We start from the raw sequence: 16964 nt of genomic DNA, 5'->3' as shown, positions 1-16964 counted from the left end.
AACCTCTATAATATGGATATGACTATATTAGACAGATGCCTAAAAATAAGGACTTCACGTTGTGGGGTGGGGGGAGGGGGAGGGATAGCATTAGGAGATACACCTAATGCTAAATAGCGAGTTAATGGGTGCAGCACACCAGCATGGCACATGTATACATATGTAACTAACCTGCACATTGTGCACATGTACCCAATAAAAAAAAAAATAAATAAGTACTTCACTAGTATTACCTATCTAAATTGAAGTCCAAATTTGATCACTGCCTGAAATGATTTGTAGGAAATGTGGTGTGAAACATATCAGAGCACTAAGAGAAACACCAAAGATAAGGATTTCTAATGTCATAAAACCAAACGAATTATTACAATGTCTAGACAGAGTCCAGAGACATGATGGAAAATTTTTAATAAATTGGTTTTATAGACCAAACTGGACATTTGACTTAAGCATCATTTAATTTTTCAAATCAGTAAAATGATGCATAGCAGAAAGTTTAGTTACTTTAAAAAGACAAAGGAAAAGGATATTTTATTCCTTGGAGTATTTTTCTTTAGCCAACAAATATAATACCCAGAACCTAGTCTAAGTAGCTCTGTCATTGTAGCTATCTGGGTGTTTGGTAAAAATGCAGATTCCTGGGGTTTCCTGCAGATATATCAGGTCTCTGAACACCTTTGAAATTTGTATTTTTAACAAGTTCTTGAGGGGTGTTTATTATGCATATATAATGTCAAGACCACTTTTCTAGAAGTACTGTTTTTTTCTTATTCTACTATTGGAAACTTTCACCTGTCATTTGATGATGGATATAGGAAAGCAGGGTTCTGAGTTTCAAGGTTGAGTAACAGGATTATGCTTTGGTACCTAGAAAGAGCTGGACATAACCAGTTGTTTTATTAATCATAAGTGGTCTTTTCCATCTTCCAGTTTCTGCCTGAAATTGAGAAAGATAATGAAATACACCCTGATGTCAATTATTAAGCTCTATGGGTAGACTGTGCATTTATGTTATATAAAACAAAATAGTAGATATTGAAAACTATTCTATTTTACTTTCAGAACACAGCTTTTCCCAGAATGATTTTTTTCATGAGTTGGCCTTATAATCTTTTTTTCTTCCATAGAATCACCAAATTTATTTTAAAATTCTATAAGATTCATTGTCTTTAATGTTAGATAAAACATTCCTAATATGCTGGCACTGGCATTAATTTTTAAGCAATCACAACCTGTGCTAGTAATACTACTGTTTAGGTTGAAGATATCTATCAGGAAATTCTTGAGATCACTGTCCTTTACATGTAGATATAACCTTTCCACTTGCCTTTAACTGAAATGATCATTCTCTTTCACTCCCAAATGTAGTACAAACAAAAATGCTTAGTTCATAAAAGGAGATGATCTCCAATTTGAAGCTAGTAGCTGTCAATAATTTATTTGATGGCAAGCAGCATATCTTATTAGCTAAGTACTTCTCATGACCCACAGAAAGTTTCCATGTAGTTGTCCCCAACGATGTGTAAGTCAAGGAGTGTTAGTTAAATTTTACTGGCCCCTTGGCACTGAAGTAGGAGAAAATTATATTTAGAAATTTGGACAGCTTTATGCTAATGAAGTTTCTTTTGAATCAGAATTTTAGACTCAGGCAACAATGGTATATTGTCTTCTTCCATGGCTTAATCAAGAATCATACTTTGTTTACATCAATACAGATGTCTATAAGTATGGTAAATTAAGTTGGTTTTCACTTCCTGAAAACCAAATCATCTTATTCGTGAGCTTCTTAACTTGTGCGCTACATGACTTAAAAAATTAATAGACAAATGTCAATGTCTTCCATTCAAATTCCCTTTTCTCCTCCAATTGTCTTCTTTCTTTTGCACTACATATTTTTGGTGCAATATTCCTTATTATGTTAAAGTTTGAACTCAGAAAGGAAGGGACCTTCTCACATTTTAACAATCAAATTTTATCTTGAGGTCTTGTATTGATGGTGATTTCCTGAGGCTCTTCCACTACCTTGTTCCCCTGGAAATGTGTTGGTCACTGTTAGATAAATTTGAAGATTTCTTCCAGCAAAATCTTTAATGGCTTGGGGAGGTGTTAAGACTGATGAATCTGACTAATCTGACTATGGTGAAGTCTAATAAGAATTGCTTTTATAGTCAAGACGGTTCATGAGAAGATCACTGACTTACCTTTTCATGTATCTTGTCTCTCTTCTTCCTGACTCGACAGCTCCTCCCACAGTTCGTATTGTGCACTCAGGCTTGGCCTGTAACATTGAAGAGGAGCGCTACTCCGAAAGGGTCTACACTATCCGGGAAGGAGAGACCCTCGAGTTGACTTGTCTAGTCACAGGACATCCACGTCCACAGGTGAGTCCCGAACTGTGACACTGGAGAAAACATTCTCTGACTTTTCTCAGAAGTCAAAAAGTGTATATTTTAGAATATTTAGCTAAAACTGTGTGTGGGGGGGGTGTGTGTGTGTGTGTGTAACTCAAGTGCCAGTATATGTGCAACGCAGGACAAGAGTGGGGATTTCGGAACATTCAAACTTGAGCTATTCTTGTGTATAAGATGAAAAAAGAAATTTTTGTTTTGGTATTGTGGGAAATGTAGAAGACACTTCTAAGGAAGCTGTTAAAGAGACAACTACAAAAATATCTCAGTAGGATAACAGTTCATATGGCAATGAGTTTCTTTTAAAACGTGGAACATGATTTCATGATGACATAATTGCAACCGAGAGGTATTTGTTCTGAAGAATGTGAAGCATGAAGTCACATGTAATTTTCTTACTCCTGTCATTTTATTCATAGAAAACCTTGAAAAACAAACAGTTGCAGATACTGTATGCACTCAGGCCTTCAGAATCATCATCTACAGCTTTCTTAAGCTAATTTAATAGAAGCAATAAAAATGGAGACTTTTAAAGGGTACTGAAATTACAACAATATGCAAAGGCAAAGCCCAGGCGTGGTGGCTCACGCTTACAACCTCAGCACTTTGTGAGGCTGAGGCAAGGGGATCATTTGAGGCTAGAAGTTGGCGACTAGCCTGGGCAACATAAGGAGACTGTGTCTCTACAAAAAAAAAATTAAAAATTAGCTGGGCCTGGTGGTGCATACCTGTAGTCTCAGCTACTCTGGAGGCTGACGTGGGAGGATCACTTAAGCCCAGGAGGTCAAGGCTGCACGTTGTCATGACTGTACCACCACACTCCAGTCTGGGCAACAGATAGAGACCCTTTCTCAAACAAACAACAGCCAAAAAAAAAAAAGAATAAAAAATTTGTAGGAACAAAAGAAACAGTTATATAGAAGATAATATGTTTAGGTTATATATATATGATGCAACAATCTAATTTAGATGCAGAATATTGAGGATGTTTTACTCAATAATTGATAATTCTTATTGTCAATAACCTTACTAGCTCAAAATTCACATTTGTAATCAACACAAGCACTATGGTAGGAAAAGTAGTCTCACTCAGTAGACAAAATTACATATTTTAAGTATTTGTGTTACAGGAAAAAAGAAATCCAGCTAACAAAGATACAGAGGGAAAAGCAAAGAGTAATGTGGAGATTTTATGAACTCACCATTTTAACCCTGTTTTTAACTTCTGCCATTCTTAACTCTTACTGATGGATCCTTAAGGATCTTTTTATTTACCATTTTGACTCTGAAATGATAAAAATAGGCATATAAAGCATCACAGAATGAAGCATTAAATAGATAAGACCATGGCTAAAACAGAAATGGTAAAATATGTTTAATAAAACTCATGCTGTTAGTAAAATGAAAAAGAACAAAAATAATCTAGAAAGAATAATTATTTAAAATGTTGAAAAAGGAAAACTCATGATAACTAAAATTTCAAAGTATAACATTTGCTGTTAACTGAAAATGGATTAAAGAATAAAATTGTCTTAATGAAATTTAGAGAAACACAATTTGAGCCAGGATAATTACGCTTGATAGAAAAAAAATGATTCCAAAAGACAACATACAAGGACAGACTGATGACTGATAATTGTTAAAATTTGAAACAAGGAAATGGATATGTGAAACATTTTCATTTTAAAATTTATACAGAAAACAATGAAGTCCAGTGAAAATAATGTTACCAAAAATTTAAACAATGATAGACTTAGTTCAAGATAATATTAACTCAAAGAAAATACAGTGTTGTTATAATTTGATTATATTATATTTTTTGTTTTGTAGACATGGAATAGAAATTTCAGAATCAAAAGTTGGGATCTAAACGGGAGGGTCCAAACACATCCAAAAGAAGCCATGAAGAGCTTTATGAGAGGCAATTTATGGCAAGAGAAGACTCATTGAGGCTCCCATTAGTCCCGCACTGAGTGTACTAAATTTACACCTTCTGAACTCCAAATTATATTTAAAAATGCAACTTCTTATCTCTGTTTCTAACACACCCCAGGTGTTGCTCTGCTGCCTCTCTCTCCATCCTCCTGTCCCTTTAATATTAGAAATTTCCCATTTTATCCATACATTTTCCCTTTTTATCATTCACAATCAGGAGTACAACCTTTGACCTCTAGACAAACCAGATTAGGTTCTGAAACAAAGTAAATCATTCATTTTTTTTTTCCCTAAGCAATTCCATTTTTGGAAACATTTCAATGTGTTTTGATTCTAAGAAAAATGTATTGTTTTGGTATCAATATTTTTTTATTCCTAGAAGTAATTAAGGTGTTTGCAGGTGAATCAGTTTCAGCTTATATTGCGCATTGAAAAATTAAGTGGGCGGCTGGGCCTGGTGGCTCACGCCTGTAATCCCAGCACTTTGGGAGGCCTAGGCGGGCGGGTCACGAGGTCAGGAGATCGAGACCATCCTGGCTAACACGGTGAAACCACGTCTCTACTAAAAATGCAAAAAAAATTAGCCGGGAGTTGTGGCGGGTGCCTGTAGTCCCAGCTACTCAGGAGGCTGAGGCAGGAGAATGGCGTGAACCTGGGAGGCGGAGCTTGCAGTGAGCCGAGATCGCACCACTGCACTCCAGCGTGGGCGACAGAGCGAGACTCCGTCTCAAAAAAAAAAAAAAAAAAAAGAAAAATTAACTGGGCCTCTTCATTGTCAACAAACTGTATAAGGAAAGCTGACAGAACACCTGGGGCTTGGCATCCCGGCCAAAGTCTAAAGGGCATGCTGTTGGCAGCTGGTCCTGAGGATGATTTTTCTTGGCTGATATCAGAAAGCTGGAATGACTTTCTCGCTTGGTGTAATCTGAGTACAATGATAGTTGGAAATGCAGTGGATGAGAGAGGTTCCTCATTCACTCATCAGCAGATTTCTTAATCTGCTGCCCATTCTTGTAGCAGTAAGAGTCATAAAGATTGTTTATTTCCAAAAGTATTGTAAAGAACATTTTTTCTAGCCTCTTTAATATTTTTTATGTTATATTATTTAGTGATGGGTAGTGACCTGAGAGTACTGATGTATCCGAAGAAAATAAAACAAGTGAAGGAGAGGTCAGTACGATGCAATGGTTAAGAGCATGATGCTGGAACCAGATTGTCTGGATGTAACCCTGGCTCCACCAGGACTAACAGTGTGACCTTGGAAAAGTTCTGTAATCTCCCAGCTTTCTGTGTCTCCGTTTTCTTTTTTATATATTAGGGATGATAATAACTATATCATAGAATCCTTTTGAGAGTTAAATTTATATTATGGATATATATACACACATATATTCTGTGTGTGTATATATACACATATACATATATATACAAACACACACACATACAAATACAACTATACATTCTTGGTACATAAGCATTATGTCAGCATGTAATAGAAACATATGTTGGCTTTATTATTTTTCAGTAATTTAGGGCCATCAACTCTAAGATCTAGATTTGGATGTGTAGGTATGAAAACAAGTAGATTTTAAAAATGGTTTTAGCATTCCTATATCCTGCTTTAAATTAGATGCATTTAAATCAATTTCAGTATTTGTTGTGTTTCATTGCTCTGCACAGCCTATACATCTCTGTTAATTAGCCTTTTTAGCTTGCAAGGAATAGAACTATGTTCAGACCACCTCGTTTAATGAGGGTTTATTACGAAGATACATGAAGAAGTAAGAAAGAGAGAAAGTAAGGGTTTGCCAGTAAATCTAACAATCTAGTACAAACTCTAGATGTCTACAGCTTCAGGATTCAGCTACCCTTTTTCTTTCCCTCCCTGCTCCCCTCCTTCCCTCCCTGCCCCTTCCCTTCCCTTCCCTCCTCTTCCCTCCACTTCCCTCCACTCCCCTCCCCTCTCCTCTCCTCCCCTCCCTTCCTCTTTCTCCTTTCTCTCTCAAAATTGTCACATCAATACTTTAAATACATTATAAATATAGTCTTCTTGTAAATGACTTGAACAGTAGGATATTTAACATAAATGTTTCTCTTCTCACTCCTACCTGCCCTCCTTCCTAGAAGTAGATATTAAATAGTTTGGCATATCACCTTTCAGTTCTTGTTCGATGCATTTCCTTAAATATAATTATTTATGTTCTTGTTCCATTTTCAATTTTTAATAAATGAGATAATGAAAAGTCTTATTCTATGACTAGAATTTTTCACTTGGCTGTGTGTCCAAAACACCAAGTATGGGTCTAGGCTGGTAGTTCTTAATGTGTGGTTTCTGGAGATAATTGATTAAAAATGAAAATTCTCAAGATCCCTTCACATTAGAAACCCCTGCATTGGGGCCAGCAATTCATGTTTTAGCAAGCCCTCTAAGTGAATCTGATGTACGCTAAAGTTTGAGCCAGTAGCTTGGATCATTGTCTTCACTCAGGCTGAATAGTTCTTTGTATGGGTGCACTGAATTTTGCTGTGAGTACTCTCAAATGTGTATAATTGCCGCTGTGTCCTTCATCATGAAATTACTTACAGATGGTCACTGTTATAAACAATCCAATGAATACTTGTAGGGTATATGTTTGTGTTGCCTGTATGTACGTCTTTGTGAAATGTATGGTAGCATTGCTGTAGCATAGTTTCCTTCCTCAAAATGGAATTATTTAGCCATAGTTGAAAGGGACCTGTTACTTGCTTTCTCAACGGGAGTGTATTTTTTTTTATTTTTGTCAGTTTGATGCAAGAAAGTAAATTACACTCTATTGTAGTTTAAATTTGCATTTTAAATCACTAGCCAATTTGAACATTTTCCCACATATTTATCAGTCATTTGTACATCTCAATTTACTGGTTGCTCTTATCTTCTCTTTTCTTACTAGTTTGCTGCTTATCTTCTTGTAGACTTGTGAAGACAAATATACTACATAAATAAATTCAATTGCTGATAAATATGTTGCCAATTGTACCTCCCAGTGTGTTACTTGTGTTTTAAGATTGTTTAAGATACTTTTGTTCTCAAGTTTTTGTTTTTAAAAGATGAATCGTTTTTGGCTTCTGAGTTTTGTAGCTACTTTAGCAAGATCTCCTTATATCCATTTTTTTTTCTAACAGCTTAAAGTCATTTATGTATTTGACAATTTAATCATCAGGAAATCTTTTTGTCCTTAGTATGAAGTGTTAGTCTAGTGTTCTCTTTGTCTGTTCTCTCTCTTTCCCTCTTGCCCTTATACAAACAGGATGGTCAATACTCCACTGCACAGCTTCAAAATGCTATTTTTAGCATTAGCAAAATTACATTAGTCTGCACCTTTCTGTTATTTTCTGTACCAATTCTATTTTAACTTCTACAGCTTTACTATATCTATGTATCTATCTATGTATCTATCTATGTATCTATCCATCTATCTATCTATTATCTATCTATATATGTATATTTTTAGACAGAGTCTCACTCTGTTGTCCAGGCTGGAGTGCAGTGGGGCTGGAGTGCAGTGGCACAATCTCGGCTAACTGCAACCTCCGCCTCTCGGGTTCAAGCAATTCTCCTGCCTCAGTCTACTGAGTAGCTGGGATTACAGGCACGCACCACTACCCCCTGCCAATTTTTGTGTTTTTAATAGAGACCCAGTTTCCCCATGTTGATCAGGCTGGTCTCAAACTCCTGACCTCAGGTGATTCGCCCGCCTCAGCCTCCCAAAGTGCTAGGATTACAGTTGTGAGCCACTGCGCCAGGCCTATAATACATTTTGATATATAAATGAGCAGGTCATTCCTTTATAGTTGTTTTAAAATATTTCCTCAGTTGACCTCAAACATTTTTTATCTACCCTATGAATTAGAAAGTATGATTTTCATGTTCTCCACCCAAATAAATGTTGAGATTTTAGTTACATTGCATTATTCTTGCAATGAGGTCATATGTAGAAAGTATGACCGGTTTTTTAAAGGAAGTTCTCAGTAGGAATACTGAACATTTGAACTTTTAATATTTCAGACTTCTCAGATAGCAATACAATTTAATTGTAACCAGTATAATGTGTGGGTCTTTGAATTTCTTTTGATAATAAACATAGGTATGCCTGTTTGCAAGGTTGGAAGATACTGACCTTCTCCTTTCAAAAACAAAACAAAGAAAAAAATGTGCATCAATCAAAGCAGCTCTGCTTTTCTTCTTTTTATATGCTGGCTTTCTGGGTAAGATTTCATTTGAATAATATTTTTCATCACTAAAATATTTTTGAAAGCCACTCTTTAAAAATCATTATGTAAATCCAAAACACTAGGAAGCATTAAAATTGTCTAGTAGTTTATTACACCTTAACCTTAGTGAGCATTTGCTTTTTGCATAAAAAAATTTGGCTGGGCCATTTTTCAATTTTATAATAGAATTGTATTCAGTCATTTGATTGATTGTTGTATAAATGCATTTTTAACTACCAAGGCTGTTGCAGAGTTATTGATGCTTTTGTCCTTGTTAATCTTCTATGCAGATTCTCAAATGGTAATCTTACCATGATAAAAATGTTAGCAAACGTTAGTAGCCAGATCTTCAGTTCGAAACCATTAGTGCTACGTGTATTGTTCTTTGCAGATATTTTATATATCTTGATTCATATTCCTATACTTTTTTCTGATTTAGTCTATTAAATTTTTGACAAAATGAGAATGCATGCACTTGAATAAGAAACATACTAGATTTTTGGGTTTATCTCCAATTAATGTGGGCAGGTTTAGGTTCTACTATAATCAAATATTATATTAATTCTTTTTTGTGTTTTATAAAATTAATATAATTTGCTTTTTTCATCTGTGATAAACATATCTAGACTGAATCTGTCTGCTATATCATGTTAGAGAGTTTCCAACTAAAATAACTAATACTTTTTCAAATAATCTTTGGATAAGATGTGGAAAATGTTTAGGATAAGCATCCAAACATTTCTTTTTAAAAAAATTCCACATCAGCTGAGTGCGGGGGCTCACTCATGTAATCCCAGGACTTTGGGAGGCCAAGGTCGGCAGATTGCTTGAGCTCAGGAGTTCGAGACCAGCCTGGGCAACATGACGAAACCTCATTTTTACAAAGAAATAAAAAAATTAGTCAGGTGTGGTGACATTTGCCTGTAGTTCCAGCTACTCGGAATGCTGAGGTGGGAGGATTGCTTGAGCCTGGGAAGGTCAAGGCTGCACTGAGCCCTGATCTTGCCTGGGCGAAAGAGCAAAAGGCTGTCTCAAAAAAAAAAAAAAAAAAAAGAAGATTGCCATATCAATGGCTGCCTCATATACCTAGTCCCATCTCCAGGTGATGTACATCTTTATTAAATTCATGGTTACATAAGTAAATGTATTTAGCATAGGTTGTTTGTAGGAAACACTTACAGTCTTCCTTATAGTCTTCAAATAGTTTTGTTTCCATAGATTTTTATATAGAATAAGAAAGGCTTTTTGGGGTCAACGCTTTAACATACTCCTAAATTGCTAATACTTTTTACTCTCAGTGTATCAGCATCAACCAAAGACTTTTAGAAATTTTATTAAAATTCTCAAGAAAAGTTATTTTTGTTCATCATATTTACCTATCTACTATTCTCTCAGAATTCATCTTTTGTTTAATTTTATGAACAATCGAAAACATCTCATTCATTCCAGATACTATCTCAAAAAAAAATTAGTGTAGTTAATGAGATAATACGTGTAGATCATTTAACAGAGTGCCTAGCACAACATAAATGCTTAGTAAATGATAATCATATTTGTGATTGAGTCATTGATACTAAATAATAATTTATTTACAAACTTAATAATTATTAAGTGATAACTATTACTGTTATCACTATATACTTACATTTAACTCAACAAAGTAGGTGGAGTAGTCTTGCCTGTCCCATTGAAATTTGTCTCTTCTCTATGCCTGGATTTGGCTCCTGGACTTTGAGTAGAGGTAATGTGGGTCTAGAGTGTGATGATACTGGGCTAGGACTAATTTAAGAATAAAGTACTCTTCCATGACTTGGGTTAATTATGAGTAAGCATACCTGGAGCTAGTCCTAATATGCTGTTATGATAGTTCTTTGAAATTTAAACATCATGAGGACTTATAGTAAGTGAGCTAGAGATATAGGAGCTACCTTCACAGAATATTAAAACTTAGGAGACTCAGGGAGGTGGGAATGTTAGCACATATTTATTATATGAGACTCGTTTTTAGAGAGTTCCCAAGGCATTCACTGTGAGAAATGCAGTAGTCAGATGGACACTGGCATCTCTGAGAAGCTCAGGGTGACTGTCCTCTGTATCCCAGGGGTAGTAGGAGATGCTATCGTAGGACAAGGATCTCTAAACTCAATGGTCTGATTCTGCCATTTTCAGAAATGGCAGAAGTTTAGTAGTAACACTTCATCAACACACTCAATATAGATATCAATAGTGTGAAGAGCAACAAGGTCAGAATAGCAACCAGAATTCTTTTATCAACAAGGGTTTATGACAATGGATAATATATCATAAGTGTTTTAGGGATGAAATACAAGGGTAGCTGACTAGAGTAGTACTTGACTTATCTAAAAAGACAAAAATGACACCTTGAGGAAGTAGACATTTGCCGCTATAATGGAAGATCACAATCATTCATCCAGTTTCCAAATTTAAACTAGTTCATGGAGCCAACTCTTACTTTTTGAAAGAGAAATCAGGTTTTCTTAAAGACAGACCTAGCAATATCACTGAAAGTTACACAAAAATGCTGTCTCAATCCTTCCTTAAAAGAATTTATGGCCATTTTACATAGCGACTTACACTGGAAAAAGTGAACTAGCAAAGCCTTTTGAGGGCTCTTAAAGGTACAGAGCCTGAGCTAGCACTGACATCAATGGACTTGTAATGCTAATGGGGTCTTATGAAAGACAAGAGATAAATGGAGTCCTATCCTGGGTAAATGGATTGATCTGTGGTTATTTCCCCAGACTCCCAAGTACATAATTGGGACCAACATACTTAGCAACAAGCAGCATCCTCATACTGGTTATATGACCTGTGGAATAAGTCAGAATCATTTTGGTAGAAAAGACCTAGTGGAATCCTATAAAACTGTTCTTCCCAAACCAATGTATGAAATCATCAGTAACACTGCTTCTCAGGAGAAACTTCAGAGGCTATATGCTACCATCAAAGCTTTAACAGTGAAGGAGTCATAGTCTCCATCATGCATCTATTCACTTCACATGTAAAGTAACTAAAAAGTCAGGTGGATTATGATATATAATAGCTTATGGTAAACAACCAAATCAATGCAGCTGCTGGATCAGATGTGGTATCTTCACTGGAACAAAATCACACCCCTGGCACTAGCTGGCATGCAGCTAGTAATCTAACAAATGCATGCTTTTTAATTCTTATCATGAAAGAGAATTTAGAAGTTTGCTCTTATGTGGGATAGACAGTAATCCACGTGTACATATCTGCCCTAGATCAGGGCTAACGCTCACTCTCTATAATATTACAGTGCACAAGGAACTTGATTGTCTCGGTAACCTATAGACGATTACACAGATGGTCTCCTAACATGATTGTTCAACTTTACAATGGTGCAAAAGTCATAAGCATTCAGCAGAAATCTTACTTTGAATTTTGAAATTTGACTTTTTCCCAGGCTAGTGATATGCAGTGCGATACTCCCTTGTGATGAGGTGCAGTGGCAGTGAGCTTCAGCTCTCAGACAGCCACGTAATGCTGAAAATCTACAGCATACTGTGTAGCCAGATGATTTTGCCTAACTGTGGGCTAATGTAAGTGTTCTAAGCATGTTTAAGATAGGCTAGGCTACACTATGACATTTGGTAGGATAGATGTATTAAGTGCATTTTCAACTCAAGATATTTTCAAGTTGCGATGTGGCTATCAGGAGATAACCCCATTATAAGTTAAGGAGCATCTGTACTGGTCCATTGCATTGATTACATCATGGCATTTTTTACCTAGTGAACAGGAAGCAGCGAGTAGTCTGGATGCCATAGTAAGATGTGTGCATAACAGAAGGTGGTAAAAGTTGTTGCTCTTCACAAGTCCTATCACTAAGAGTGGGGTGCAAAATAAGATAGACCTTTGGATTCTATGGGCTGCATGTACTACATTTAAAATATTTCTTCAAGTCATTTTATCAGTTAATTTTGAAGGCTGGCAGTTTTAAGTAGGGCTAAGAGCAAGAAAGTGTTCTGCAGCAAGTCCAGCTTTGAGTGAAAATCGCCTTACTGCTCAGGCAATACAATCTAGCTGCTTTGATGTTGGATAAAGATGCTGTGTAGATTCTTCAGTAAGTCTAAGAAGAGAATCACAGCACAGAACTTTAAATTTTGGAGCAAGACTAAGCTTTCTGCAGCAAAGTACTAATTGCTGCTTGAAAAACATCTGTTTGGTTAATTAAAAGTAGGTTTTAGTTGATACGTGCTCCCTTTGTTGTCCCTTGGTCAGGGAGTTCTGGGCACATTCTACTTGCCTTCTCCAAGATTCACAGTAGAATGGAGTCTGTTACTCTAAGCAATGACCAAAGGAATCTCACTTTCTTATATTGTTTTTTTTTTCATTCTTTGTATCACTGTTCTAAATCCCCTACATGGTTTCCCTGGGATTATTTCCCAAAATAAACTCCTTTTTATAGAATTTTCAAGCTCAATGAGGAGTGTATCCATACATGTGACCCTAGTATCTTCTTTGCTGCTGACCTGTGTTGCTTAACTGTGATTCAGAATTATTGTACTTTTATTTTCTTACAGACTTGTAAAGAAAAGCCATAAGTCATTAGCCAGGGTATAATGTTTAGTGAAATTTTGTTTTTATTTCTTAAGACCTTTATGTAACATAATTAGCATGAATATATTTCTAAGTCTGTCTGGACTGCTATAACAAAATAACATAAACTGGGTGGCTTATAAACAATAGAAATTTATTTTTCACAGTCCTGGGGGCTGAGAAATCCAAGATTAAGGCACCTGCAGATTCCATGTATGATGAGGGCTTGCTTTCTGATACTTGTTCTCCTTTTTATTTTAATCTCATATGGCAGAAAGGGTGCACAAGCTCTCTAGGGTCTCCTTTATAAGGGTACTAATCCCATTCATGAGGTATCTACCCTCATGACCTAATCACCTCCCAAAGGCCCCATCTACTAATACTATCATACTGGGGATTAGGGATTAGGATTCCAAAATCTGAATGAGTTCTGGGGAGGGACACAGATATTCAGAGCATAGCAGTGCAGGCTATATTTTCCTTGTTTGTTCTTCTCATCTCAAAAAAGAGTCTTTTACTTGAACTAAATCTAAGCATTTTAAGTTTCCAAGTTCATGCACAAGGAATTTTGTGTGATAGAGATTTATGATATAATTGCAAAGTAAGGATTTGTTTGGTCCTAACAACTTTGCCACTCACATTTTCTGATGGTCAAAATTGGATCATGTGGGAGCTCAGAAAATGGATCTTAAAACTCAGAATCAAAATAATTAGATATACAACTTAGTTGAAAATTTGAAATTAGATGTCTCTTTGTGAAATCTATGTATTTTAATGAAAAATATTATATAGGTAGAAGGATAAGATCAGAACCATTGTTTTACTACAAGAGTTGATATGAAATAAGTATTTGAAGATTATCAGGGCATTTCAAGAAGAAAGAAATACCATCTGTCAACATAGAATTGAAAATCTATTGATTGCATTGCTCATAGTTATAAATATATCATTTTAAGGAAAACAGTTGCAGTTTTTTTAATGTGGAAATTCTGAACAGTTACATGAACATCGATGAATTGGATTTTGTATTTTTATTATTAGAAGACTCTTACTGACATAGTTCGGAAATGTATTATTTAAGTAGGAAGATCACTAAATGGTAGATATTTTACAATATGTTTTTGTTCCTCAGATTAACCAACTTCAGCATAGCCTGAAGAGAGTTTTTTAATCATGAAATGATAATCAAATTAATTGATCTAGTTTATATGTCTGTATTATGTATATGCTTTAAGTATGTGTGTGTGTGTGTGTGTGTGTGTGTGTGTATAAGTCCAGAATGTATGAGTTATTTGTTATATCCACCCCTACTATTTTAAAAAGGTAGCATGAAATAAATATAGTAGCAATCTACTTGTGGTCCTATTGAACACAATTTATCGTTTTCACTTTTGGTTAGCACATTAAAGATGCCAATTAAGACAATTAATTTACTTGAGTTTTCAAATCTCTAATCTAATGAAACACTCATTAAAATGACTTTAAAGGAGGTTTCAGACTTAAGTTTAATAACTTACAAATATAGAAAATACTGCCTATCTGCTTCTATGCTAAGGAATATGCCATCAGTGGTATATTACTAATCTATACAACTGCTGGTTGTAAACATGATACATTTATTCTAAATTAGGCTCATCACAGCCATTTTCTGAAAAGCTGCAAGATGCTTCAAATGAAATCAGTAAGGAATAACAATCTTTCTATGATCTGAAAAAGTTAACTTATACTACACAAGGAAAGTGCTTATAAAATGTATTTCCAGAACTGAAAAATAAGAAAACAGTTATTAAGAATGATTCAATCAATTCTCTTTTTTTAAGGAATTGTTAATCTTTTATTTTGACTTCCTTTTAATGCCAAGGTCTTAACAAAAAACTAAAAATAACATTTATTTTCCTGGCAGTTTTATCCTTTTCCATCAGCAAACATTGATTTCTTCCTTTTTCTGCTTCTTGTGGTACATGAGAAAACATTATCTTCTACAACCTGGCCCCTTCTTGTTTACTTACTCGCCTTTGGCAGAAATCATTAAATGATGTTGGATAAGCTTGAGCAGAACATGATCCTTAGTTAATTAGTGCCTTCACTGGTGGGTTTAATAGAAATTCTGTATTTTTAAAAATTAACTTTTGTGCATCTGGGTCTGCAATATGGTATCAAATTTACATGATTTTTTGTGTTGTTATGATACATAATCAGAACAACTCCATTTTGAATAACTCTTTGTTGTGTCTTCAGGAAGATGTACTGTAGTCAGTCAAACTTACAGGTCATTTTAAAAAGAACTTTCTGAAATAGCACAAAAGCATGATGTCTGCTACTGTACAGAATGAATGTAAACATATTTCATGAGATATGTAAATTTTATATCTGCTAACATCCAGTATGAGTCTAAATGGTTCTCAAATTTCAAAATTGGGCAAGTGCCTGAATTGCATGATAGTCCCTTGTATTACTTCCTTTGGGCTTCCATAAGAAAGTATCACAAAGAAAGTGCTTAAAACAGGAATGTATTCCCTCACCGTTTGGAGGCTAGAATTCTGAAATTACGGTGTCAGGAGGGCCATTGTCCCTCTGAGATTCTGGGTAGAATCCTTCGTTGCTTCTTCCTAGCTTCTGGGGGTAGCTGGCAATCCTAGGTGTCCCATGGCTTTCAGCTTCATCACTCCAATCTCTGCCTCTGTTATTACATGCTTGTCTTCACATGGGGTTTTCCTCTTCTTGTAATGACACCGGTGGATTGGATTAAGGGCTCACTCTATTCCAGCATCCTCATCTCAACTAGTTATACCTGCAACATCTTATTTCCGAGTAACATCACGTTGTGAGGTACTAGGAATTAGGACTTCAGTGTATGCTTTAGGGGCACATAATCAACCTGTAACATATATTATTTATTCATTGAAATTAGATAATCCATACTTTTACTGAACAAATTCTAAGGCTACCTTTAAAGGGGCTATTGTACAGCATTGTGACTATAGTTAATAATAATATGTTGTATACTTGAAAATAGCTGAGGAGATAGATCTTATGTGAAAACGATGTGAAGCAATGGATATATTAATTAACTTGATTTAACCACTTTACAATGTATATGTATATCAAAACATCATGTTGTACACCATAAATATATAATTCATATTTTTCAACTATTTGTTGATAAAATATTAATAAATGGAACATGATAAATATGACTGGTATGCATCATTAATATTGAAGGAAGAGACAGTGCTTTTCCTACTGACTATATTTGTGGTCCCTTCTACTTGTCCCCGCCCCTTCCTCTTGGCTAACTAAGTAGACACCTTATTTGTCACCTCTTCCCAAAAGCTTTGGTTGGTTTAAGAGGCTTGGCTAAGTGCTTCTTCCATGTGGCCACAGAGTGCCTGGCCACTTCCCTACTATCATATATCACAGGACGCTGTTTTGGGGAGTGAATGAGATTATAGGTTTTGGAGTCAAACAGCTTGGTTTTAAATTCTACTGTCTCCACTTTCTAGCCCTGTGAATTTTGTTAATTTATTTAACCTCTCTTTTACTTGTTTTCCTCTTGTGTAACATGAGAATAGTTATAGTAAGTATATAATACAGTTCTTTAATGATCAAATAAAGTCATACAAGGAAAGACTTAAAACTCTGGATAATAATGATTATCGTAGAATTATAAAAGAGAATAATCAAATTATTTTCAAATTTTCTGTCTTTCAGTGAACTACAAATTCTTAGAGAACAGGGACTTCATGTTACATTCTCATTTTCTATCATAGTGAAGTATATATATAA

The 16964-nt window shown here is 35.3% G+C and overlaps 1 protein-coding gene across 1 annotated transcript in view; it reads left to right on the top strand.

Annotated features, from left to right (window-relative positions):
- MDGA2 (MAM domain containing glycosylphosphatidylinositol anchor 2) overlaps positions 1-16964 on the top strand; it is an 831762-nt gene that overhangs the window by 379695 nt on the left and 435103 nt on the right. Inside the window, exon 2 of the mRNA XM_054449174.2 lies at positions 2242-2381. Coding sequence (XP_054305149.2) covers positions 2242-2381 — 140 coding nt within the window. The remainder of the gene's footprint in view (positions 1-2241; positions 2382-16964) is intronic.

Source organism: Pongo pygmaeus, chromosome 15, assembly GCF_028885625.2.
Source record: "Pongo pygmaeus isolate AG05252 chromosome 15, NHGRI_mPonPyg2-v2.0_pri, whole genome shotgun sequence".
Taxonomy (NCBI): domain Eukaryota; kingdom Metazoa; phylum Chordata; class Mammalia; order Primates; family Hominidae; genus Pongo; species Pongo pygmaeus.
The sequence above is the reverse complement of the archived record's forward strand: the minus strand, read 5'-3'. Positions and strand labels throughout refer to the sequence as shown.